The sequence below is a fragment of the Mustela nigripes genome, chromosome 14, assembly GCF_022355385.1.
Source record: "Mustela nigripes isolate SB6536 chromosome 14, MUSNIG.SB6536, whole genome shotgun sequence".
Taxonomy (NCBI): domain Eukaryota; kingdom Metazoa; phylum Chordata; class Mammalia; order Carnivora; family Mustelidae; genus Mustela; species Mustela nigripes.
Genome location: NC_081570.1, coordinates 1261492 through 1287910, shown reverse-complemented (window position 1 = coordinate 1287910; position 26419 = coordinate 1261492). Strand labels below are relative to the sequence as shown.

Genomic DNA, 26419 nt, shown 5'->3' with positions numbered 1-26419 from the left:
GCAGAGGTGTGGTGGGCGTCGAGGACCTGGAGTCTGGCTCGGGGAGGGGCGGCCCTCTGTTCTCGGGCCCCAGACGCAGCTGTCCGGGGCGGGGCTCAGCACACGCACGCACACGTGTGTGCGTCCTCACACACGCGCACACAGAAGCACAGGCCCCCTCTGCACACCGTGGCAGCCCCAAGCATCCACCACCAACACCCACCTCCTGGCGTGGTCCCTCAAAGGACCAGGCAGGGCCCTTTGGGGAAGGGAGGCACGGGAGCGGCACACCCCCAGGTGACCGCTACAGCTGGTCAGCCTGTTCCTGCCTGGCCTTCTGGTCACTGCCTGCATGGGCGCAGGTCCTTCTGGTCTCCCCCACCTCCCATTCCTGGGCTCTAGGCAGGAAAGGTGGGCAGGGGGCCCAGAGGCCCACACCACCCCCAGAGGGTTTTCCTGACCCGGTGCCCAGGCCCGTATATCCAGGACCCCCTCTCCCAGCTTCCCGCAGGCTCCACAGCAGTGGCCATTGGCAAGCATGGGAGCTGGGCTGGCTGGGCCCCTAGGGCTCCTCCCGCGGTGAGCAGAGGGGTCCCTGGGCCTCCCCTCCAGAGAGCGGGCTTGGAGAAGCTGACCTTGGCAAGAGCTGCCACCATGGCTGGCACGCCGGGCACCGGCCCCCCCACTGTTGCCTCGGGCACTCAAAGACTCTGGCCCAGGGTAGGTGCGGCAAGCCAGAGACACGGGCTGCACCCGCAAGTCCACGGGTGTGGACTTGGCAATGGGAGAGGGAACATCCTCCAAGGACCAGCACCTGCCCCCAGCGAGCGTCAGGCCTCCCAGCCTCGGGCAGGGCCTCAGGGGCTCCTCACACATCTCCCCTGGCCTGGTGTCCCCACCCTGGCCAGACACAGCCCCTGCCCTTGGCCTTGGGGTTTCTCAGCTGTACACTTTCCCCTGGCTAGAGACTTGGTGATGGGGAAGCCTGAAAGCCCAGTAGGGATGGTGGAGCTTGCCGGCTGGTCGGGACAGAAGCACCGAGGCTTCCTGGAGGGGGTGCTGCTGCTGCTGCTACTGCTGGCGACAGGCGCCCTGGTGGCCCTGGGCCTCCTCTATGCCGCCAACAGCAGAGGTAAGTGAAGGCGCCCCCCCGCCCCCGCTGTCTCCCCCAACCCTGATGAGCCAGTCTTGTCAAGCTGACAGGCAGGGGTCGGGCAGCCCCTACCAGAAGGCTCTGTCGAGGGCGGGCTGGCGCGGGCGAGCTCTGCAGCCTCTGCGCTGCGGCCACTGCGGGACTCCTGAGATGCACAGACCAGGTCCCCCACACCGTCGGCGCAGCCCTCTCCCCTCCCGCAGGCCGCGACTGCGCCCCACAGGTCACAGCCCGCCCAGCCCAGCGCATGACTCTGAGGACACCCCCCGCCCCCGCCCATCCCCTCGGCTCACCTGTGTCTCCGCCGCTGGTCGCAGGTCGGGAAGGACCTGCTGGGGTTCCAACCCCCACCCCCACCCCCACGCCCACACGAGCTGGCTAAGGGTTGCGGCCTCCCAGACCGGCTCTGCTTACTGTGAGATGGTGGGAGGGGTAAGCCTGGGGTCCCAGAGCGATGGGGGCGTGGCCAACACTGCCTCTTCTGTTCCCCTCCCCCGCCCAGCCCCCCCACCCCCTCCCCGCATGGTGGCCAAGGAAGGGCTGTCCCTGGCTTGGGTTGGGGGGGCGTGCAAGCCACGCCCCCTGCTGCCTACAGGCACCACCTCAGGCATGGACTCGGGGGTTCACGGAGTCAGGAGAGGTGCTCCCCTGGCACTCTCAACAGTGGAATGTTGTCCCTGGAATGTTCCCCCACTGGCTGGGCCAGGGCTGTCTGCTCTGAGGTGGACGGTGCATCCGTTGCTAGTCTGTGGGTGTGACCGAAGTCCCAGCCCAGGGCCCCTCCCAGCCTGTGCACGTGCCTGCGCCTGCGGACCCTGCCGGCTGCTCTGGTCTCTGGCCCCTCAGGGTCTCCTGCAGGGTAGATGGGCTCTGCTGCATGGGCAGGGGACAGGGGAAGGACTGCTGGCTGCACGGAGCCTCGGGGAGCCCAGACCTCCGGGAGACTTTGTTCAGGGCTCACTGGGCCTGGAAACACCTTGGCGCTGGCGCTGGCCCCCAACCCCTACCCAGTCTGCCTTTTTCTCCTCGTGGTCTCCTAAGTACAAATGGGGACTCGGCCAGGGCTCCTCCCTCCGAACCCCGTGCCCCCACCCGCAGATGTGACCTGCCAGCTCATCTCGGCCCCGGCCCTGGTGTCCACGGGGGGTTTACACGCAGCGTCGCTGTTTGTGTCCAAGCGCTTTCTCACTTCCATGAGGATCTTTTCCAGTGATTCATGAGTTATTTCAAAATATTTCAAAATATTCAAAATATTTCAAAATATTTTTTTTAATCAAGATGCATGGAGATCTTCCTAGTTACCCTTTTTTTTATTGGTTTCTGCGTTAACTGCGCTGTTGTCGGAAACCGTGGTTTATGGGGCACTGACTCCTCGCTGCAGGACTAACCCGAGGTCCCCGCTGTCAGCATCCGCACGGGTGGGGGAGGACGCCTGACCGACCGTTAGGTGAAGCCGGAGATGCAGGTCCCTCCGAGACACCAGGCAGGTCTTCTCCCTGTTTGGGGATTTGGTGTGTTGAGTCTCGTGCTGCAGAACCGTGCGCATCTCCCCAGACCCCGCAGGGCATAATGACCCTTTCTACCTTGATGCTGTTTGCCTCGAATTCTGTTTCGCCGGGGACCAGCCTGACTGCCTGGGCCCGCTCGCTTAGCCGGTTTTCCTCCATTTTTCTTTCGAACATTGTGTGTCTCCTGCTGTCGCTGTGTCTCCTGCAACAGCGCGGAGCCGGACTGGGGTCCTCGTCTCTTCCCTGAAGCAGAGTGTCTCTGCGTTCACCATGATTACTGCAGACTCTGGTTTTTCTGTTCTTTCGTGCTTCTCACGCCGCTAACAGTTTGTTCTCTGCTCTTCCAGAGCCAGCTCGCGGGTTTTCGATCGTTGTCCTTTAAGGCGTTATCTTAGATTTTTTTGTTTAAATAGGTATTATTTTAAAAGTCAGAGATGAAGCCTTTTCAGAACATCAAACGTCTTTATAGACATTCCAGTGGGCGACAGAGCCCCTCCCGGAATCCTGCTCCCACGGGCAGCGACAATCACTGTCCAGCGCAGAGGCCAGCAAACCGCGGCCCATCTTGGCAAATAAAGTTTTATTAGAACACAGCTGTGCCCATTTATTCATGTACTGTCTTTGGGTATTTTCTTGCTATAATTAAGTTAAATAGGCGAGACAGGGTCTGTATGTGGCTCACAAAGCCTAAAATATCGATTACTTGGTCCTTCACAGAAAAAATACTGCCCACTCCCGGACTCGTGTGTCTTCCCGTCCAAGCCTTGACTGTGAACCTTTTACTGTCGCCGCGGGATGGCAAGGAGGCATTATAAGGTCGTGAACGCCCAGGCATGCCGGCTGCCCCAAATCTACCTGTGTGACCGTGGCAGGTTCCCTTCTTGCCTCTGTGCCTCAGTGTCCCTACCTGTAAAATGGAACATAGCATAGTACATATGTTAGAGGCTTACTTGAGGGCCCCAGATTTAATACATCAATAACACTTAGAAAAATGTCTGTGTCTGTCATGCTGTTCGCGATCAGATGTCATAGCAAAATGGTGCGTTTGGTCACTTCCCAGGGTGGTGGTTGACGTGCTGAAGGAAAGGCAGATTGAGCTCCCTACACCAGCGAGGTCCTGCCTGCCCAACAGCGATGCATCTGCGCTTTGGGGTAAAGCCACCAGCATCATCTACGGTTTTCTCCTGAATGTTATTCACAGCTAAGCTCTCTGCCAGAGTCCAGTTTCCTCGGCATGAGTAGCTGCCTTGTTCAAGAGGTTTCCTCTTTTACTGTCAGATTATCTTATTACGAGCCTGTCTTTACCCGTCTCCAGTATCAACCTCTTGCTTGTAAGATAGATTTTAAGTTCGTCGTGGGACGCGGCTTGAAGGCAAAGTAGTAATAGCTCAGCAACAGCGCTCACTGCTGACTCCCGTCCGCGCGAGTCTGTTCCAAATGACTTTTCTCAATCGTAGAGTTCTTTTCCGAACCTCTCTTGTCTTTTCTCCAAACAATTCCGGAGGCGTGAGCAGCTTCTACTGTTGCCCAACTAATGGCACTCGCTGTCTCTGTCCGGAAATCTTCATCAGGTGAACTTTCCGTCCCTCGGAGCTCTGTTCTCTCTGTCTTTGGTATTATTCACTCTGACCGTGGAGGCATCGAGCTGTGAAGATTCGTTCTGTTCATTTGGCTCTGGAGAGGCTGCGATCCCTGCGTCTCAGCCGTGACGCCTCGTGTTCACCGTGGGAAGTGGCGCACGATCTTTCTGAATGTTGCTTCTCTCCCTCTCTTCTCCCGTTGTCAAATTCTGATTCTGTGCGTCCTCGACCCCCTGCCCCATCCCCTGTGTCTCTGGAGAGTTTCCGTCTCTGACTGGATCCTTCTGGGTCAGTCACTCCGACCACCTTCCATCTCCCTAAACCTCTCTTCCTCCATATGGTATCTGCAGAAATTTCCCCCCAAAACCCTGCAATAACTTGGAACCCATACACGTTAGGACACTGCCTTTGCTCACACGTATGAATTAAAAGGTTGATTGTGTTTTTGCAAAATGTCAATTCTTCAAAAATACATCTGAATATTTCTGTACCGCAGTGCAGGCAAGGTTCAGACAAAACCCCATAATCAGAGGGGTAAGCTGTCACTCCGGCTTCAGCCAGCAAAGGAAACTGCAGTTCAGGGGAAAAATCCATTTTGGGTGTTTTTTGTTTTTTGTTTTTTGTTTAATTTAATCTCAGTGGGGGCACTGGGTGGCTTGGTGGGTTGAGCCTCCAACTCCTGGTTTCAGCTCAGGTCATGATCTCAGGGTTATGGGATCTAGACCTGCAAAGGGCTCCCTGCTGAGCAGAGTCTAAGAGTCTTCCTGTCTCCCTCTCCCTCCTCCTGCTCCTCCCCCCACTCATGGGCACTCCATGTGTCTCTCTTTCTCCATCTCCCTAAAAAAATAAATAAATGTGGGCGCCTGGGTGGCAGTGGGTTAAAGCCTCTGCCCTCGGCTCAGGTCATGATCTCAGGGTCCTGGGATCGAGCCCCGCATCGGGCTCTCTGCTCAGCGGGAAACCTGCTTCCCCCCCTCTCTGCCTGCCTCTCTGCCGACTTGTGATCTGTCTGTCAAATAAATAAATAAAATCGTTAAAATAAATAAATAAAATAAAATAATAAAATGTATTTTAAATGAGTTAATATCAAAAGTAAGCTGGTGCAAAATTAAAATTTAAATAAATAAATAAATAAATGGAATCCTTAAAAAAAAAATTAACCTCAGCTACTACATTCTTCTGTGTTTCTAGAATTTATAATTTATTCTTTCACAAACTTATTCTTTTTAATGTCTCACGACCTTGTTTTCAGTGTTTTCTTTTACTCCTTCAATATACTGGGAATATTTTCTGCGTCAGGGAGGTATTGCTGCCGCACAGGCACCCAGCACCCAGGGATGGGAACAGCCCTCGTCTGTGGGGACATGTCTGCACACCCCGGTGGGGGGGTCAGCTGCGCCGGGTCAGGTTCACAGGGCGACTCTGTTCCACAGGAACTGACACCCACCCACCCCCGCCCCGAGCACCAGCGAGCAGGCCTGGGCAGGTACCGCTGCCGGCAGAAGTCTGAGAGGGCGGTGGGAAGCGTGCAGGCCTCCTGGGGTCTATTCCCAGACCTGGAACAGTGTCTAGAAGCACCACTGCCACCCCATTCTGCGGTCAAAGCAAGCCGTGCGGCCAACCCACAGGCAAGAGAGGGAGAAGATGTCCTCTGGCAAAGGCCTGGGGCAGAGCGGGGTCTGGGTTTGGGGCCATCATGCCCCACACCTTCAGATCAGAGAGTCCCCAAATATAAAATCCTTGGGGATCACGGTTCCGTGTCTGTTTTGCTCTTGTGGAAGCTTGTCTTGGCGTCAGCGTGAATCCATGCTCGCCCCGGCTGCCTCTGTGGGGACCCTGTCTCTCGGGCCGGCAAACTTCCCTCCAGAGAACTTGTGTGTTTGTTTCCAGCGAGCACCTGGGGAGGCCACCAGCCTGGGCCTGCCGGAGCAAGTGTCTCCCCCTGAGGTTTCCTTGGCCACACGGTGCTGTGCACTCACACCCACAGCTGCATGACGACCAGCCCGCCTTCCCCAGGGAGGAGGGCTCTTTTCCACCTGTCTGAGATTTCTGCCGCCTTCTTTTTTGAGAGAGAGACATGAAGAAGAGACAGAGGGAACATAAATTATTCAAATCAAGACCAGAAGAGCAAAACTTGCAGACAAAAATGTCAAAAAAATTGTTTTCAAAAGATTTTTTTTAACGTAGAGAGTCTATGTGAAAATAATTCACGTATTCCAGAAGTTATGGGCACAGAGAGAACAAAGAGTGGATTCTGAGTCAGTGGGCATTAGGACAGCTGCTCCCATCTGGACTTACAGAGGAGGAAGACATCCTTCTTGGGGCTTTGTCTGCCGTCTTTCCCACTGACCCCATGTTAGTACCATAGGAAGCTTCACTTGTATTCGGCCTTTGTGTCGGAAGGGACTTGCTGTTTTGCGTCCCACTTAATAATTGGGGCGTCTGGGTGGCTCAGTCCGTTAGGCATCCGACCCTTGATCTCAGCTCAGGTCACGATCTCGGGATCGTGAGAGGGAGCCCCTCTCACGGTGTCAGGCTGTGTCTGTACTGGGCGTAGAGCCTGCTTAACGTTCTCTCTCCCTCTCGCTCTGCCCCTCCCTCCCTAATAATAATAATAATAATGTCCCACAGGTCCTAGATTCTGTGTTCCAGTTGTTTTAAAAGTAATTTAAAAGCTTCTTAGAATAGCTTTGGGCTCGGGCAGTGTTACAAAGATGGCCCCGTGGGGTATGACCACTCCAGCATCCCTGTTAACATGTGCTCTGCTCACTGAGATACATTGTTGCAAGTAATGAACCGCCATCACTATCTGACAATTAATTAAGGCTACACTTTGTTCTGATTTCCTCTGTCCGTCCCTAACGCCCGTCCTGTCCCAGGATCCTGCAGGACGGCACAGGACATCCTTCGTCAAGTCTCCTTCGGCTACTCTCGGCCGTGATGGTTTCTCAGACTCCCTTGTTCATGATCTTGACAGTTTTGAGGGGTCCTGGCCTTGCATTTTGTGGAATGTCCCTCGGGAATTGCCTGATGGTTTTCTCCATGATTAGACTGGGGTGATGTGTTTTGGGGAGGAAGCCCGGAAGTCAGGCGGCCACACTTCTGGTGACAGATCACTGTTGCTGACCACGTAGCCTTCATCCGGTATCTCCACTCCCTCCCTTTCCATTCTGTCTCTACGGAAGGGAAGCCAGCGGGGGCAGCCCGCTCCCAAAGGGTGGGGAGTTAGAACCACGCCCCTAGAGGCCGGGCACCTACGGACACTCTTTGGAATTCTTCTGTATGGGGAAATCTATCAATTCCCCCACTTCTTTACTTATTCAGTGATTTATTTGTGCCGGCATGGACTCAGCACGTGTATTTTAGGCTGTGGATTGTAATCCGGTACTAGTGGATTGTAATCCGGTACTAGCGTATTGGTCATGCAGACGGTTGCAGCTTTGGCCACTGGGGGTTAGACCCACACTGGGGTTACGAGGTGAGACCATTACTACCGGGTCACCGCGGGCAGCCGCTCTCCGCTGACAGTGGGAGGACGTGTGTGCGTGCACACTAACCCACATCTACACACATCATCCGTAGCGCTTCTCCATGCAACCCTCTGTGTCTACATCAGTCTGCATGGGGGCTTCTAACCCCTTGCCACAGGCCTCACCCCAGCCTCCCGCCCTGGCTGGTCCAACCTCCCGCTGCAGTGGTGGGCAGTCTGGCCGTCTGCCTGCCGCTTCACACTCCCTCAGTCCCAGTGCTCATGCGTGGCATTCCCACGGGACCAAGTCCACCAATGACCGCACAGCGCGGCTGGACAGCTCCCCTGCCTTGGGTCTCACGCACCATTCAGGGCCAAGGTGACTTGGGTCAGCACCCTGTCCTCACCGCTTTCTGCCGAGGTACTGCATACACATGGGATGCACTTTGCTTCTTGTGTTCCGTTCCATCCTGGGACCCGAGACGACCTCCGTGATTTTCACACTTGCGTACGTTAAGCTTCTCTCTCCGTGCTGCAGTTGTGTGGGCTTTTGCAGATACTCCAGATAACTTATCCCACTCCCTGTGGCCCCACAAAACAACGCACTGCCCGGGAATACCCCTCATGCTCCCCGTTCTCTGTCCACCACCCCTACCCCTCACCCCTGCCAAATGCCTGGCAATCATTGTTGACCACCTCCATAACTTTGCTCTTTCAGAATGTCGTCTACTTGGAATCACACGATGCAGCATTTTGGGGTGGCCTCTGCACTTAATAGTACACACGTAAGATCTATCCATTCATCGTTTTGTGGCTCGCTGGCTTCTCTCTTGTTATTGCTCAATAACAATGCCATCGTGCAGATGTAATGCAGTTTACTCATTCACTCCTCCATTGAAGGACATCATGGTGTCTTCTAGTTTTGGGGGATTGCACACAAAAATTCTATAAAATTCACATTCAGGTTTTTGTATGGACGTAAGTTTTTGAACCAGTTGGGGAAACACTTAGGAGCAGAATTGCAGGACCGCGCTGTAAGACCGTTTGGTTCTGTAAGAAGCTTCCACACTGACTTTTGGCAGGGGAGGGCTACAACGTTTGGGGATTTGGGGATGTTTTCCTCTGTCTGTTTTGTCTTTTTCCTTTGTGCCGTGGTCTGGATCACCCACGGTGACACAGATTCTTTCTTGTTCGGTGTGTTGTGAAGCTTATAAAACTAATTCTACCACTTCCGTTTATCTGGCAGATCCACTTCCCGTCTTCTGTACCAGACCCTTTACTGAACTGTCATAAGCACTGAACGTTTTGTCTGCTATGTCACCCGAGTCCACGTCTTCAGACTATCTAGGGCTTTTCTGATGATGGGTCACGTTTGCCTGCTTCCTCTTGTGGGGAGGTATCTCTCGGCTTTCCTGCCCCACCTGTGCCCTCAGGGAAGGTCCCGTGAGAAGGACCTGGCAGGTGGGGGTGCCATGTGGAGCCCCACCCCTGGTGCCAGCTCACAGCCTCTGCCCTCACAGGCTCCTTGTCCAGGGGAAGGCTGACACAGGCCACTGTCTCTGGGGAGCGCACCTCCCTGTCTGGAATTTGGCTCTGTGGGTTTCCTGCCCACCATGCTCCGGCAGGTCAGCAAACCACCCTGTTTTTGCATCTGCAGCTTGTTCCCCTCCCTGGGGAGGGAGCCACACTCTCCTCCAACTGTCCTTATCCTGATCAGAAGCAAAAATCCTTTCTCCTCCTCATCATGTCTGTGGCCAGAGCTCAGACGTCCTGTCCTTCCTGTCCACTGTCCCTGAGGGGATGGCCCTTTGGGGTCCAAGGTCTAGTTCTTGTCCCAGGGCTCTGGGTTAACGAGCCTGACAAACACCTGTGGGACAGCCATGCTTTGGCACCGATGGATCACTTCATTTCCGGTTGCGATCAGCACTGTTCTCCTGTGTCCACGGGGCTGGGCTCCCTGAGGCGGGGTATCTTCAGTGCCTGGCACTGGGGTTGGTAATCGATAAATGTGGGACTGACGGATGAACGACGGTGCGTGGAAAGAGCAGTAACAACGGGCAGGGGAGAAATGCCCACCCTGCTCAGACCCCATGTTTCATAAGCATTTCTTCTGATGGCCAGGACCCCGGCGAGTGTCCCCAACATTTGGGAAGCTCCCTACACCCTCTGCAGTCTCTGACCTGCGTGAGGCCCTGTTCCTTCCTTCCCACCAGGTCTCCGTGTGCCTCCCTAGTGGAGGAAATCATCCACAAGCCAGGTCTGTAGGTGGCTAGGCCAGGCATGCCCTCTCTCCAGACCTGCTTCTCCTCTGTCCCTCCCTGTCAGCCCTTCCCCACCCCCACTCCAGGCAGAATTGACAACCACTCAGAAGATCCGATGCTGACCAGGCAATGCCCCGATCCTGTGCAGGGGAGGGATGGAGGGAAGGTGGCCAGTGGGTCAGAAAGTGAAAGTGACTCCTTTCCCCGGAAATGAGCCATTGTTCCTGCCTCAGTAGGACTCCCAGACTGTCCACCCTGCACGGTGTGGCCCGTGGCCCCGAGATAGAAGAGGAAGTCAGAGGGGAAGGACGTCCTGCCTCAGGAACCCTCTGGCCCCCCGCAGATAAGGGTGGGGCGGGCTGGGTGGGTTGGCTCTGGAGAGCAGTGGGGTGGGCAAGCCAGCAGGGCCCCCTCCCCCACATATGTTCTGCTGGGTGGCCCTGGTGACCAGGCCAGGCTACAAGGAGGCAGGCAGCAATCAGAGCTCCCTGGACCCCAGCCCTGCAGCAAGATGCCAGGCCCGTCCCCAGCAAGCCCCAAGGTACCCCGTGGTGGGGCTGGAGGCCGGAGCTGAGTGCTGTGTTTTTCCCCAGGGAAGCAGCTGACACTCTTTCCTAGCCGGCTTTGCTTCTCAAAGGAAGAGAAGACCATTATAAAACGAAAACCCCGAGGTAGCTTTGCCTTCCCTATCAAAACACGGCCCCAGCAGGTGGGCTGGAAACTGGGTCTCCTGTGGGCTGGGCCACTCCGCAGTCCGGGGTGTGCAGCTGGGGAGTTAGAGTCCCTGGGCCCCCAGGACCCCAGAGAAAGATGGGACAAGACAGGGGCACAGCCATGAGCTGGATGCAGGGCGTTCCCTGGCCTCCGGGAAACCAGCCTGAGTTACCCCCAGGCTTGGGGTGTCGTCCCTGAGACTGCGCAGGTGCCCCTTTATACAACCAGCTACCCACACATAGCGGGTGTCGGGGGGCCACAATGTGCAGAGACGCGCAGCATGGGCAGGCTGCCTGGAGGAGGTGACAGGGACGAGAGCTGGCTGGCAGAGAGACAGGAGGGCAGAAGGACCAGCTGCAGTCCTGGGGATCCAGAGAAGCTTTGGGGTCAGTGGAGGCAGAAGGTGCCAAGAGGCTCCCAGTCCCCAGCAGGACTGACGCCGGCGTGAGGCGCACCTCACTCTAGGCCCCATCCTGGACCACCTGGGAAGACTCAGGGGCGCAGGTTGGACTGACCCTGGGGGCTAGGGGCGGTCTAAGCCTGGCCCCGCCCGCCCCAGCAGACTGACCCTGCCTCGCCCCGTCCTGCTCTGCCTCCCCTCTTGCTCACAACGCGTCCTGCCCACAGCCATCCAACGGCCCAAGGAGATGGGCGAAATCTGCACCAGCCCCGGTTGTGTGATAGCAGGTGAGCCCCCTTCCCCCCACCTTCCACAGCCTTGCCCGGGGTCGGGGGCTTCCCATGATGCTGGCACAGGCCCCCCAAAGGCCCAGGGGAGCCACCTCCAAATGTGGCACAGGGGCTGGCAGGCAGACCCTGGTCCGGCTTGCCGGTGGGGCCCCTGCAGTGGGCTAGGAAAAGAGGGGTACTCCCACTTCCCATCCCTGCACCCCCCAGAAGCCGCCCGCCCCCCTCCGAGGCCCCCGTGATGGGGCAGGAGGTTGTGCTGGGCTGGGTCTTCTTGTGGTTACAGAAAGAAAGGTCACATGAACATACGAATTTCCTCCCACAAATTTGTCGTCAAATTGGAGTCCATACGCTGCTATTTGCAGACTGAAAAGAGTGAAAATGGCCAGAAGAAACACCAATGAAAACTCAGAAATGAGATTTTTCTGACCACGTTGGGGGCGTGGACAGGCACTCAAGCTGGTGCTTCCTGCCAGGCTTCAGAAGGGACAGAAGGCGAGGGAAGGTCCCAGACTCGCGGGGGTGGGGGGAATCCAGCCTGGCCGCCTCCGCTGAGAGCCTGCCGCCAGGAACCCCAGACCCCGCCTACCCCGCACACTTGCGCTGCTAGAGGCCAAGCCATCTCCTCCAACCGCAGACAACCCCAAGTGGTGGGTAAGAGCCCCCTCCCCCACAGACATACCGGTGAGTGAGGGGGCTCCAGGGCCAGGGCCCCCAGCAAAGCACCTCCTGGGCACCCAGACTGCGGGCGTCCGAGGTTTGCAAACGTGGACATGAAGAGCAGAAAAGTCCCAGGGTCCCAGATCATGTGAACAATAAGTCGTCGCTTAGAACTTGAATTCCTGCTTCCGAACTCACGGAGGCTCAGAGAGGGCGACGGACACTCCCGGGGGCACACAGCCAGGATCAGTTACCCAACAGTCCCCCGGCCACCCGTAACCAGGTGCCCCCCTCCCTCCCCACCGTCTCCGTGAGTAGCTGCCAGGATCCTCCAGAACATGGACCCGTCCAGGGAGCCCTGTGACGACTTCTACCAGTACGCGTGCGGAGGCTGGCTGCGGCGCCACGTGATCCCCGAGACCAACTCCCGATACAGCGTCTTTGACATCCTTCGAGACGAGCTGGAGGTCATCCTCAAAGGTGAGAGCAGCTGCGACCTTGGCCGTGGCGCTGGGGTGAGGCTGGGCACCTGCCCCGCTCTAGGGTGGCACGGGGTCAGCAGGACCGACTGCTGGGCCTGCCTTGGTCCTACGGGCCAGGGGAGAAGAAATCCCCCCTGAATAAAGGCCTGCAGGGACAGAGGGACCACTGGTCACTGAATGGGGGAGGGGGGCACTGCGACCTTTGACCTGGCTCTCCCTGCAGCCGCCTCAGGCCTCCATCCGTCTTCCTCCTCTGCCCACAGGAGTGCTGGAGAATTCCACCACCAAGGACAGGCCGGCTGTGCAGAAGGCCAAGATGCTGTACCGCTCCTGCATGAACGAGAGTGAGTGGGGGACGGAGGGGGGCAGGCGGGGGAGGTGCTCCGGGACCCACAGCCCCTGGAGCACAGCGTGGAGGGGCACGCCGCTCAGGGTTCATGCCAGAGGGGCTGCGCCCCCCGTCGACCACTGGGTCCGAGCTCCTCTGAGGACACAGCTTTGGTCCCAACTGCCTGTGACCCTGTCTAAACCCTGACCAAAGCCTGGGGCCACGCCACCCAGGCAGGGGGAAAACAGTGTTCCATGGGCCGCGCTGCTGGGACTCCCCAGGGGCCCCCACCCAGGCCACAGTGCCCAGGGCTGCCCACGGGGCACCGCTCGGAGCACTCCCGAGCCACAGGGCCTCCCCCCGGCCGGCTCATCCTTCCTGCCCGCCTGCTCGCCCCGAGCCCCGGGCGCCGGTCGCGTCCGGCCCCTCTGTGTCTGACGCTGCACCGTCGGACGGGGACCGGGCGTGGCGCCAGGCAGGCGGTGTCCCCGCGGGCTCATGGGAAGGCGCACCCCTGCCACGCGCTTGGATGAGTGACCCCTCCTCGCCTCTCAGGCGTCATAGAGAAACGAGACTCACAGCCCCTGCTGAACATCCTGGACCTGATGGGCGGCTGGCCGGTGGCCATGGAGAAATGGAATGACAGCATAGGTAAGGCCGCGCCGGGCGGCTCCACCCGGGACGGCTCGTGGCGCAGCCCCTCCAGGCTCCTGCGGCAGCCGGGGCCCCTGCCCAACCCCGCAGGAGCCCTCCCCTCCCGGCACACGGGCCCGGCTATTTTCTGGGCCCCCTTGAGGGAAGCGGGTCCCTTGAGTCCCTCCGGCCCCCGGTGCCCCAGCGTCCTTGCCACCACAAGCCAGGCAGGAGCTTTAGGAGGCTGGTCCCGACGGGATCCGGGACCCCGAGTCCAACAAGGGCCTGGCTGGGACCGCAGGAGCCCAGCCGGGACCCAGCCCGGGGTGCTGAACCCCCAGGCCCCAGGTGGGAGCTGGAGCAGCAGCTGGCGCTGATGAACGCGCAGTTCAACAGACGCGTCCTCATCGACCTGTTCATCTGGAGCGACGACCAGAACTCCAGCCGGCACGTCATCTACGTACGAGTCGCGCGGGCCGGGGAGGCCGGGGCCCTCGCGCCGGGCTGGGGTGCGCTCAGGGCCGTGGGGAGCCGGCAGGGGCTGGCTCTGGGGAGCGGGTGAGCTCCAGGGGTGTCCCGGAGCCCTGCTCCTGTCCGTGTCCTGCTCGGGCCCTGGTCAGGGAAGCTGGCCTGTGTGCCAAGTCGTTTTTGGGGGCCATCTGTCCGGGGCCCTGGCACCAGGGCTGGAAGCCTGACCTCAGAAAGCCCCCACGGGCCACAGCTGGGCCACAGTGCTCCAGGAGGGCAAGGGTGCCATGGGGCCACCTCTGGGCCCACCCTGCCGTCCAGCCCCCGCCACCCTCCACCCATCCCCCGAAGGGCAGGGCCGGGACCTCAGGGCCCACACACACACCAGCGTGACCCCGTCCTGGAGGACCCCTTGTTTCCAACTGGGCCCAGTTCAGGGGGAGCGGAGGGAGCTGCTGTCCTCCTCAGCTAGGCTGTGGAGGGTCCCCGGCTCCTCGCCCAGCTTCACCCCCTCTGTGCCTCCAGATAGACCAGCCCACCTTGGGCATGCCGTCCCGAGAGTACTATTTCAACCAGGGCAGCAACCGGAAGGTGAGTCAGGCTGACCCCCGGCTCCCCCGGCTCTTTCCTGCCCCTCTGCCTCCCACCCATCACTTCAGGGCCCACCGTGGTCGGGCTTCCCCCCGTGACATCTTGATCCTCGCCACGCACAGCCTCTGTGAGGGCCTGCAGGGGGCTCTGAGGCCTGTGCACAAGCTAAGCGCGACCTTCCGCGTCATCAAAGGGACCGTGCCCCGCCATATGTGGGGACAAGCTCAGCTTGGCCCATAACCCCGCATCACACCTCGCGTGCCTGTCGCACAGTGCAGGGCTGCGGCCGCACCATGGATCTGCTGCGAGAGCCCACTGAGGTCTGACCACCAGCCACCCCAGCCCAGGCTTGCCCCTTAGGCGCTCCTGCATCAGGGGAGGAGGGAGAAGAGGAGCCAAAGAGGGTAGAAGGAAGAGCCAGGCAGCAGCCTGTGACAGGCGGAAGTTGCAAAATGACCCACGGTGGGGAAGCAGTACGGTGGGCTTCCTGGTGGAGGGGGCCTATGAGCTAGGCTGGGAAGGATGGGCCTAGCCAGGAGAAAGGCTGAGCGAGGCTGACAGAAGAGCCCTGGCGTGGGGCAGTGGAGCTGAGAGAAGCAGACCAGGCAGCTGGAGCAGGGGCAGGGCATCCAGACGGCCTCGTGCCGGGCAGCATGGACCGGACAAGGCAGCTATGCCGGCCTTCTGCCGGAGGACGTGCCCCGTCGCTCCTCCATGGCATGAGGGAAGCCCCTCCCAGGATGGGGTCCCGAGAAAGCAGGTCCAGGAAGGGCGTCCATCCTCAGTACCCACTTTGTGACCCTAGGGCTGAGCCTGGAGAGGGCAGCCCAGCCAACAGCCCTGGGCCAGCCCCGGACCTTCATTAAGCACCTGCTGTATGCCCAGCACTTTACACACAGCCACGAAGCCAGACAGAATAGGTCTCTGGTCCTGTGGGAGCCCAGAGGCCCGGGGTTGCCGGGCTGGCACGGGTGGACAGGGGTGGAGCCGGAGGGCACTCCGAGCAGGCAGGGCATGGGCTCCGTGCTCAGGCTACCATGCAGGTGTGGGGAGAAGGTCCGCTCCCACGGGCCTCCAGCTCCTGTTCAGCCGATTCTGGGAGCATGAGCAGCAGTGGAGGCCCCGGCCTGGGGGACAGGACGGGGGCTGGGGCTTGGTGGGGAGGAGCAGACAGTCCGGAGACCCCCATCCCGGGGCTCACAGGCCCTGCCCTCACTGCCAGCTGAGCTTGGCCCCACAAGCCTCCTGGGGCCTGCTTCCTGTCATACGCCCACCCCCACCCCACAGAGAGCCCCTCGGGAGCCAAGGCGGCGAGGCCGCCGGGCTCCGTTCCGGTCCTTTGGCGCAGGTGCGGGAAGCCTACCTGGAGTTCATGGTGTCGGTGGCCTCGATGCTGCGGGCGGACATGAACCTCCCAGAGAACAGCTACCTGGTGCGCGAGGACATGGTGCAGGTGCTGGAGCTGGAGACGCAGCTGGCGAACGTGAGGCCGCAGCCCGGTGTGCGGAGACGGGGGGGGGGGGGGGGGGGGGGGGGCGGCTGCCCCGCCCCAGCCTGACCGCCTGCCCCCCCCCCATCGTGCAGGCCACGGCCCCGCAGGAGGAGAGGCATGACGTCACCACTCTGTACCACCGGATGAGCCTGGAGGACCTCCAGAACAAGTTCGGCCTGAAGGTGAGCTCCCGCCCCCCCACGCCCCCCCATCCGCTAAGCCTCCGAAGGATCCCGCGGGCACACACGCCAGGCGTGCGCTCACACTGGGACAGCCGGTGGCAGCTGGGTTGTCCAGGGCCACAGGCGCCCGTCTACGAGACGACCGCAGCAATGACCCCACTTTTCGGAGCAGGAGACGAGCCTGGGAGACGCCCACCCAGGGGTCTCGGTCCCCACGTCTGCCCCACGGACCCGTCCACCCCAGACTGAAGGCTGCCCCACGCCACCACACCCTCAAGCCCTCCCTCCCTGCTGACCAGGCTTACGCGCGGGCCGGGGGCTGGGAAGAGCCAGAGAGAGGGGCGTACCCCGCCCAACCCCAAACTCTGCTGGCTGGCCACCCTGAGCCCCCAGCTGGTCCAGCAGCCCCCCCAGGAGGGGCAGAAGTGCGATGCTAGCCATCGCCGACCTTACGGCGGAGGCCAAGTCAAAGGGCGGAGAGGGTGGGCGAGGACAGAGCCGAAGGCAGAGGCCAGAGGGCCTGAGCGGGGATGCAGCCGAAGGCAGAGGGAGGCGGCGGGGTGGGGGCAGGGATAGAAACGGAAGCGCCTAACCCCTGATCAGAAAATGCTGTGTTTGGAGCCGCAGAACAGAACGGGAAATCTCAGGGACTCCTGCCTGGGGCTCATGGCACCTTGTGTTCCGGAAGGCTCCGCGGTCCCCGGATCCTGCCCTCTTCCTTGGCACGGGCTCCCAGTGAGGACCTGCTGTGGCCACCCCCTCAAGACAGCCCAATAAGTGGCCCACCCCCCAGCGGGCACTTTGGGCGGCTAGGCCCTGCTCTGGCACCGGCCGCATCCAGGAACCGCGCAGGCAATCCCCCACCCTGCACCCACGCTGCCGTGCAGGCCAGGAGCGAGAAAGATCAGGACTTGTAGGTGTCAGAAAGCGGGGGCGGGGGGGCACGACGGCAGCCAGGAGGGGCCACAACAGGCAGCCGAGCAGTCGTGGAGGAGGGACCATCTGGGACATGCGGCCCAAACACAGGGGCAGCCAAGACCAAGGTCCTGAGGCGGGAGCTGCAAGGCTGCTGGAGGGCCGATGAGGCCGGGAGGTGACAGGGCGCACCGGGCCAGACTTCCCGGGCACCGGCCTTGACGCTGCGGGGAAGGGTCTGGGGCACCGACGTGCCTCACACTGAGGACCAGCTGCAGCACGGCCCGGGCAGGAAATGGGGCCGCTGGGCCAACTGTTAGCAGACGCGGCGAGAGGGGGTCTGCTGGAGCCGTATCGAAGGTGGACCCCGCGGGGTTTGCAACTGTGCTAAATGTGGGGAGTGAAGAAAGAGAACTCGATGGCCCGCGGGTGCCATGCCACGGAGATGGCACGGGAGCAGCCCTGGGGATGCTCTGGGAGCCAGGCCTTGGGGCGTCTGGTGCACGATGCACTTGTAATGCTTAGACTTGCGTCCCCGTGAGCATGTGCACACAGGCCTTCCTCAGATCAAAACCACCACAGACATCCTCCTCATGGCCCTGCCCCTGCCCTTCCCCGAAGCAGCCACCACCCCGACTTCTCCCACCACGAGAAGCAACATCAGAACCAAGCAGGCTGGCTCGTTTGCACAGGGCCTCTGTCGCCCTGCGTTTTGTAGGTGAGCCTCGCTGTCGTCCTATCCCACACGTCACTGGGCATCAGGCAAGTTTCCCGCATCCTGACTGCTGTGTGATCCATTCTGGGAACATGCACTTCCGCCCCTGGGGAATTCCGGCCCTACTCTTTTTAGACCTCTGGGTCAGATCCCATTCTGGGCTCTTCTGAATGAAGTGGCCGTGCTCATTCTAGTGCATGTCTTTTGGGGTGCACATGCGCGCAGTGCTGTCGGGTGTCCACCGGGGAATGAGATAGCCGGTCACAGAACACACGTGTCCATCTTCAGCAGACAGCGCCACACTTTCCCCCTGCGTGCAGAGTTGCTGTCCCCAACAGCAGTGTATGGAATGTCCTCGTAAGATGCCTTACACATCTCTCGTCAGATTTGCTCTTAGCCGTTTGGTTTTTTCATACTGTTATGAAGGGCCTCATTTTGTAACATATCTTCATGGTTTTTGTCATTGGCATACAGAGATTCTGACCGTACACACGGCAGTTTTACTCAGTGCACACATGAGTTCTGGCGGTGATAGTGATGGTGCACATCTTGTTTCCTTCCTAAGAGAAGAACCTGCCCCAGTCCGCCATCTTCCTGTTGGCCGCCGACACTTTTGTTTCTGTGTCGCTGCTGTCGTACGCAGAGTCCCTTCATCAGATTAACGAACTTACCTTCTGCTTCTATGCGCTAAGAGTTTCTATCCTGAACTGATGTGACATTTAACAAATATCTTCCTCTCTGCATCCATCAGAACTAGGGTGGGATTTTCCTGCTTTATCTCGTCATCACAGCGTGTTACAGGATTCGATTTTCAAATACCACACCAGACCTGAAGTGCTTGATTAAATGGAATTTGACTGTGGTTCACTATCCATTTCGTGTAGGTACAGATAAGCCCGAATTCCCAAGATTTTCCTTACAGCGTTTGTATCTATGATCATAAATAAGACCGCCTGTTACCTTCTTTCTGTGATATCCTTATTTTAGTATTAAGTTACTCTTGGCTTCATCATTCCAACAGAGAAGGGTTTTCTCTTCCCCTCTCTCTTCTGGGAAGTTCAAGGTGGATTGGCAATATGTCTCCTTTAAATGTCAGATAGCATCCACTGGAAGAGCCAGACGAGTATGGAAATTTCTACATGGGAGTATTTCAAATTAAAGATCCATTTATTACATATAAGACTGTATCAGCTACTCTCTGGTCATTTTGCTAAGTTGTGGGTTTTTTTTTCAGGCATTTCCCCACCACATTGAAGTTTTTAAATACATCAGCATAATCTCTTGTCGCAGTCTGTAGGCGCTGTGCTAATGTCACCCACCCTTCTCCTGGTTCTGATCATCTGCGCCTTCTCTCTTGTCTGAATATTCTTTGGTGAGAGCTGGATTTTCTGGATGCCCAGGAGCTTTGTCTACCTCTCGGTCTCTCCCTCTTTCTCCCCATGCCCGCCTTCCCCAGGGATTTAACTGGACGCTGTTCATACAATCTGTGCTGTCCTCTGTCAAAATCAAACTGCTGCCAGATGAAGAAGTGGTGGTCTACGGCATCCCCTACCTCCAGAACCTTGAAGACATCATCGACGTCTACTCAGCCAGGTGAGGACCCAGGGAAGGGCCCAGAGGCTTCAGCATCCTCGCCTCTGCCCCCGCCCCTGCCTCGGCCCCTGCAGCTTCTCCTGACAGGAGAGGACCCCGGGGGACATTTACTCAGGGAGTGAGGGACAGGAGCGGGTCAATGTTAGTGGCTGACAGAGCCTTAGAGAGAGATGTGAACCCTCCTCGCGGTGTCTCAAGCACCCGGGAGCAGACAGGCTGGATCTGGGGCTTGTCCTCGAGGCTTTCCCCACCACCCTGCTTGCGGCGATCTCTCTGCTTGGCACAGAACGAGTCGACCAAGAGCCCATAAGACCAGTAATCCCTCTGGGCACATAGCACGCCCCTGTTCCATACCCACGCCCCTGTCCCATACCTCAGGACCGTGCAGAACTACCTGGTCTGGCGTCTGGTGCTGGACCGCATCAGCAGCCTGAGCCAGCGATTCAAGGAAGCACGGGCCAACTACCGCAAGGTGAGACCCCACAGAAGCAGCTCCTGCCCTGTCCTGCCACTGGCTCGCTTGGTTTACGGTACGGAGCGCCCGCTGTGGGCCAAACACCAAGGTCCACCCAAGGGTCAGAGCCATGAAAGAGCCTAACAAGGTACCTGCCCTCTGGGGGCCATCGACAAACTGGAAGTCGGCTCCTTCAAAAGCAAACGTAGAACAGCAGGAGAAGGGACAGGACAGGGAGAGCCTCTCTGTGAAGGTGATGCTGGAGACCTTGAGGAGAGTGTGACAGGGCAGATCCCCAAGGCAGGGAACACCGCGGGGCCATGTGAGGGAGAGGACACAGGTCAGGGAGAGAGATGGGGCCAGCAATTGTGGGACCGATGCATGGATTCCCCACGCCCTGAAAGTTGCCGAGGCGATAAGAGTGAGACCCACAAGCTGGTGTCCTGCTGGCGTGGTCATTCCGGCTGCTCTGGAGGTGGAGTGGGGTACAGTCAGGGCAGAGCAGGGGACCCACTGGGAAGCCCTTTGGTCTCGGTGGCTCTTCTGGGACAATGATCCGAGGGGACGTGGAATCAGAGTGGAGACAGGTGCCATCATCCAGGTGGGTGAGAGGTTGGACCAGGACATCAGCAGCAGACAGAGGGGCCTACGGCAGACAGTTGAGGTACAAATGGGGGGGCCAGGGAGTCAGGGGGACTCTGGTTCTTCGCTAGAGAATGGGATGGGCAGAAGTCCTCCGGCGCATCAGGAAAACATGGCAGAGCAGTTGGGGGCAAGTCTGGACCCCTGCTTGTCACACTGGGTTGGAGACATGACTAACCAAGCATCTCCTCTCTGGGGATGGGAAAACTGGGGGCCGCAGAGCTGGGGGGCTTGCAGCTGAGCGGGGTCGGGCCCCCAGGGCCTCCAACGTCAACACGAGCCTGTGCTTTCGGGTGGGGCTGGAGTCCTTGTGGTCAGAATCTGGCCAGCCAGGCTAGGGTGGCAAGAACAGGGGGCGAGGAGGCACTGAGGGCTGAGTAGGGCCCTACCACTGCCCCAGGGTAAAGGCACAACCCAGAGCCTGAGTCGGGGGCCCTTCCCCGAAAACTGCACTCTCGGTCCTGCCCACACCCGTGGCTAGCCCTCAGAGGGGACTCTGAGTTCCTCTGTGCCCCCCACTGGCTCCTGGGCTCCCCGAGGCCGAGGACAGGGACGCCGGTGCTGGTAAAGGCAGCGGTGAGCGAGCGTGAACGGGACCGGCCGCCGCAGGCGCTGTACGGCACGACGGTGGAGGAGGTGCGCTGGCGGGAGTGTGTCAGCTACGTCAACAGCAACATGGAGAGCGCCGTGGGCTCCCTCTACGTCAGGGAGGCCTTCCCCGGAGACAGCAAGGAGGCGGTGGGTGCTCCGCCCCTGTCCATGGTCCATGGCCCGGGTCCAGGTGCTTCTCCCCGCAGGGACGCTGGCCCACCGTTGGGAGGGGGGTCCCAGCCCTACGTGGTGACTCCTGGCTCCTGGGGTGGGCAGCCCAAGGGCCCCCCAGCTGCCCGTGTGTGCTCAGTGATCTTGGGAGCTCACATGTGCCCGGCACCCTTCCCATGGGGAGGCCAGAGGCCCTGCCCCCAAACTGACAGGTCTGTCAGGGAAAAGGAATGGGTCCTACAGGCTCGGAGTCCAGGGGTGGGCAGGTCCCAGGCCCACCCAGGTGAAATACCGACAGCCATGACCCCTGTCCCCATGGGGATCATCCCTCATCCCCACCCCAACGCCACAGCAGGGACGGGGCTCTGGACCCAACTCCTGCAGAGACCCCAAAGCTGGTTGTGCAGGACAAGGGCCATGCACTCCCCCCAGGTCAGAGAGCTCATCAACAAGGTGCGGGCGGTGTTCGTGGAGACCCTGGACGAGCTGGGCTGGATGGACGAGACGTCCAGGAAGAAGGCCCAGGAGAAGGTGCGCGGCTGGAGCCCCGAGGACTTCCCGCCCCAGCGTGGGCTCCCGGGGTGACCGTCAGCACACCCGCTTCACAGAGGAAGACACCGAGGCTGGGTGTGGCTTGCCCAGAAAGAGGCTGTGGGCAGAGGCGGGACCCGAAGCCAACTGTGGGAGACCCCCCCCCCGCAGCACCCCTGGGAACAGGTGTGGGTGGCCATGGCCTCGGAGCAGAAGCCCCACTGGGCCAGTGTGACAAAGGGAAGCTGAGCCCCTCCGCCCAGCCCTCGCCCCGTCACACCCTGGCTGGCTGTCAGGCAGACCTTCCGCCTGGCGCTGAGCTGGTCCACATCTGTCCCCATTAAACCTCCCCACAGCCGGCACGGAGGGCCGCGTCCGTGAGCCCCTTGCCCACAGGGCAGTGCAGCAAGGGGCAGAGCCAGGATCCCCGTGGTGGGGCGGGCACAGACTGGCCCAATGTCCTCCCTAGGCCATGCACATCCGGGAGCAGATCGGGTACCCAGACTACATCCTGGAGGACAAGAATAAGCACCTCGACGACGAGTACTCCAATGTGCGCCCCGCCCGCAGCCCAGGGGCCCCCACAGCCTCCCGTCCCCTCACCCCACCCCGATGGGCCCCCGGCCCAGCCCTGTGAACCAGGAGCCTCCAGGGTCGCTGCAGGGGGTGCCGGCACTAACCCGGCCCTCTCCCTGGGTGGGCCGCTCCGGAGTCAGACGGGGAGACCCAAGCCACCAAAGGGCCCCTCCCCCACCCGCATCCAGAGCCCGCTGGCCTTGTAGGGGACTACCGGGCCAGCCCCACGGCCTGTCCCCAGCCACTCTTGGCCCCTCCCTCACCCCCGGCCGTGACCGCCCCTCTCCCATAGCTGAACTTCTCTGAGGACCAGTACTTTGAAAATGGTCTTCAGAACCTCAAGGCTGGAGCCCAGCGGAGCCTCAAGAAGCTGCGAGAGAAAGTGGACCAGAACCTGTGAGTGGGGACGGCATGCGGGAGCCGGAGGGCTGAGGATGGGGCCAGCTGGGGGGGTGGTGCTGGGTCCGACTCAGAGCCCACTGTGCCTTTGCTTTGGGGCTCGGGGAGGATTCAGATCTGTGGACTGCCCAGACCTCACCCTGGCTGTGGGCGACGCTGGTCTCATGGCATAGCCACTGTGACAGGGGCCCAAAGTGACCTGGAAGCCAGCAGGGGGGCTGGAGGGAGGGCTCGGAGACACAGGCTCCAGGAGACCGCCTGTTCGTCACAGCTGGATCATCGGGGCGGCCGTGGTTAACGCGTTCTACTCCCCAAACCGAAACCAGATAGGTACGTTCATGCCCTCTGACCGACCCCAGCCCCTCCTCCTGGGGGGAACCTCAGCCCGTGCCCCAAAGGAGAGAACCTCTCCCCACCTGTAGGAACTTCACCCATCACCCCAGCTGTGGGGACGTTCCTCTCCTTTGTCTGTGAGCGGTGGGGGGTCCTGATGGGGGCTGCACACCCCACCCCAAAGGCAGCCGAGAACCATGGGAAGAATCTGGATCTGCTGCGCACTGGCCCTGGCCCTGGCCCCTCGGCTCCGGGCCCTGACTTTCTTGTCTGGAACATGGGCCTGTTTGGAGCCCCACCTCCTAGGCCACGGGGTCCCGAGGCAGGAGCCCCAGGGTGCCCTCCCCGAGCTGGCCCATGGGGGTGCGCGCGCTCAGGGCTGCCCCCACCTGTCCCCGAGCAGTGTTCCCCGCTGGGATTCTGCAGCCCCCTTTCTTCAGCAAGGAGCAGCCCCAGGCCCTGAACTTCGGGGGCATCGGGATGGTGATTGGGCACGAGATCACTCATGGCTTTGACGACAATGGTAGGGAAGCTGCGTGGGGTGCTCAGAGCGACGCCGCCACACACCCACACACTCCTCCCCTCTGCACCGAGCCGCAGTCCCGGGAGGGGACTGAGGGACAGGGCCCTTGGGCCATCCAATCAAGCCCTTCAGGATTCAGATGGGGACACTAAAGCCCAGGGCATGGGAAAGATTTGCCAGGTCCCCAGGGGAGCTATGCTGGCAGGACAGGTCTTGAATAGCAGGTCCCGGTCTGGCCTCTTGCTCTAGGCAGAGCCATGGAGGAGAGGGCACAAGGGCCTGACCCTGCCCCCACCTCCCTCACTGGCCCTCCCTGGGCCTGTGACACAGAGACAGGGACACCATCGCTCGGGTAGCTCGAAGCCACAGCTCCTGCCCTGGAGCCTGACCGGTGTCATTCCTGGACAGCCAGCCTCCTCCAGCCTAGAGATGTACTGACCCGATGTTCCTGCCCCGCACCATGGGCCAGGGACACCTGCCTGGCTCTAGCGGCCTGTGACTGTGTACACAGGCTCCTGCTGCAGCCCAACGAGGCTGGCTTTCCCACCGGGCTTGACCACTTGACCGTCTAAGGGCAGCCTCTTGTCCCCCGCAGGACCACATGCTCCCCTTACCTGGGGTCCAGACAGTTTGGACACCCCAGCAAGGGTCTTAAACCCTGAGACCAAACAGCCCAGGCCCTGACCTCAGGGGTGACACGGGAGACTCCCAAAGCCCCCCTCCCAGGCCCAAGCAGCCTGCTGACATCGTGCTGACCTTTCAAGCAGGCCAGTGTCCTTCTGGGGCCCGCTCCCTGCTCACACGCGCGCGCACTCTAGCTATTGGGGCTCCCAGGGCACATGGAGGGAGGCTGGCCCACAGGTGTGGGCAGCCCACCTGTGCCCACCCAGGCCGGAACTTCGACAAGAATGGGAACATGCTGGACTGGTGGAGCAACTTCTCGGCCCAGCACTTCCGGAAGCAGTCGGAGTGCATGGTGCGCCAGTACGGGAACTACTCCTGGGATCTGGCGGACAACCAAAATGTGAGCAAGCCCCGGCCGCGCCGCCACCCCCAGGGAGCCCACACCCCAGCCCTGGGCCCCGGGGGAGGCAAGGTGGCTCTGGCCACCACCCCCTCTGCCATCCCGGGTCCTGTGCACAGGTGAACGGCTTCAGCACGCTCGGGGAAAACATCGCTGACAACGGAGGGGTGCGGCAGGCATACAAGGTAGGTCTGAGCGGGGCCTCTCAAGGACGGGTGTCTCGGTGAGGCAGAGACGGTGCCCCGCCCAAGCGGAGGCGTACCCCGGAACCCGCCTCCATGGGTCCTGGGAGGCAGCGGGGCCCCGGGGGAGCCGGCCTGGCGGCAGGCAGGCACCTGGCTGTTCTGCCCGCTTTTCACCCGGAGCTTAGAGGAGCCTTCGACCTCTGGGGAAGCCGCTGTCCGTCTCCATGTTAGACGGCAACACTCCCCACATATCCACCGGCTGCGGCAGCACCCCTACCCCTGCAGCCCCAAGCCCTGGGCCTCGGGAGCTCATTCCGGGTGGGTCCTGCGTGGCCGTCGGCCCAAGCCCCGCCAGCGGAGCCTGAGATGACCACGAGGCCATTAAGGAAGGAGTGACCGTCCCTGGGGGTGTTCAAAGGGCCATAAGCGGCAGAAGCAGGACCTCTACCAGGAGTAGTAGGCCTTGGTGCCGGGACTCCAGAGTCCCTACGGGCTGGTGTGCCCCCGGGAGCGAGGGCAGGCCTGGGCCCAGCTCCTGTCTGGCACCTGCAGGCTTACCTGAAGTGGATGACCGAAGGCGGCAAGGACCGGCAGCTGCCAGGACTGGAGCTCAGCTACGCCCAGCTGTTCTTCATCAACTACGCGCAGGTAGCAGCAGCCCCAGTCCCCACCCGGCCGGCCACCGTGCCCCGAAACCAGTCGGAGGGCCTCCACTGTGGGATGCTTCCAGGGGTGTGGACAGCGGGCAAGCCAGGCAGAACCAGAACTTACAAGCCTGGAAAGGTTCCTAGAGGAAAAGGATGGCCGGGGATTGGAGCCCGAGGGCTCAGATGGAGCTGGGGCTCCCTTCCCCGCACCCGAGAAGGGGCAGCCTGGGACAGGCGGCAGCCCTCATGCCTAGAAAGAAACGAGACCACAGGCCCCCCCCAACTGCGCCTGGATCCCCTCAGGGCCCCCATATTCCTCCGTCCCATCCCCCCAGGCCCGCAGCCACACCCTTCCTGCGCCCACAGGTGTGGTGCGGGTCCTACCGGCCCGAGTTTGCCATACAGTCCATCAAGACCGATGTGCACAGCCCCCTGAAGTACAGGCAAGTAGCCCCAGCTACCCGCGGGCAGACCCCCACCCCTAGCCCGCGCACCCAGGGAGGCCGGCTCAGGCCCCCGGTCGCCCTCAGGGTGCTGGGCTCGCTGCAGAACTTGGCGGCCTTCGCGGAAGCCTTCCACTGCGCCCAGGGCACCCACATGCACCCGCAAGAGCGCTGCCGCGTCTGGTAGCCATGGGCGAGCCGCACTGCGTGGCCCACGCGCACCCGCCGCCAGAGGCCGGGCGTCCCTTCCGCGCGCCGCCGGAGCAGCGGGCGAGGCCAGCACGCATCCCACCCCGCGGCCGGAGCGCCGCCGCGGCCCCCGGGAGAGCGGCGCAGCCGGGGCCCTCCGCGCTGGAGGTCAGGGCCGCTGCGCCCCGGCCCCGCAGACCTGTTTAACTGTCCGCATCCGCTCTCCGAAGCGACCTTGTCAGCTGTCCATGCGCTTCAGCCTTGAGCTAAGTAAACGCTTCAAAGAAGTCAGTGGCCTTGT

The 26419-nt window shown here is 60.7% G+C and overlaps 1 protein-coding gene across 2 annotated transcripts; it reads left to right on the top strand.

The window, feature by feature from the left end:
• Window positions 1–663: 663 nt before the first annotated feature.
• Window positions 664–26419, top strand: MMEL1 (membrane metalloendopeptidase like 1). Of its 2 annotated transcripts, XM_059374457.1 has the most exons (22): window positions 664–1111; window positions 11292–11351; window positions 12330–12491; window positions 12757–12837; window positions 13377–13472; window positions 13796–13914; window positions 14448–14513; window positions 15862–15996; window positions 16098–16187; window positions 19274–19410; window positions 19789–19882; window positions 21116–21244; window positions 21701–21799; window positions 22269–22352; window positions 22668–22771; window positions 23046–23104; window positions 23511–23630; window positions 24521–24654; window positions 24774–24839; window positions 25392–25487; window positions 25853–25929; window positions 26017–26419. In XM_059374457.1, exons 1-22 carry the CDS (start codon window positions 955–957, stop codon window positions 26114–26116), a joined length of 2265 nt encoding a protein of 754 aa, XP_059230440.1. In that variant the 5' UTR covers window positions 664–954; the 3' UTR covers window positions 26117–26419. The 2 variants fall into 2 exon arrangements, with proteins under 2 accessions (XP_059230440.1, XP_059230441.1); XM_059374458.1 differs by lacking the exons at window positions 664–1111; window positions 11292–11351 and adding an exon at window positions 11763–12001.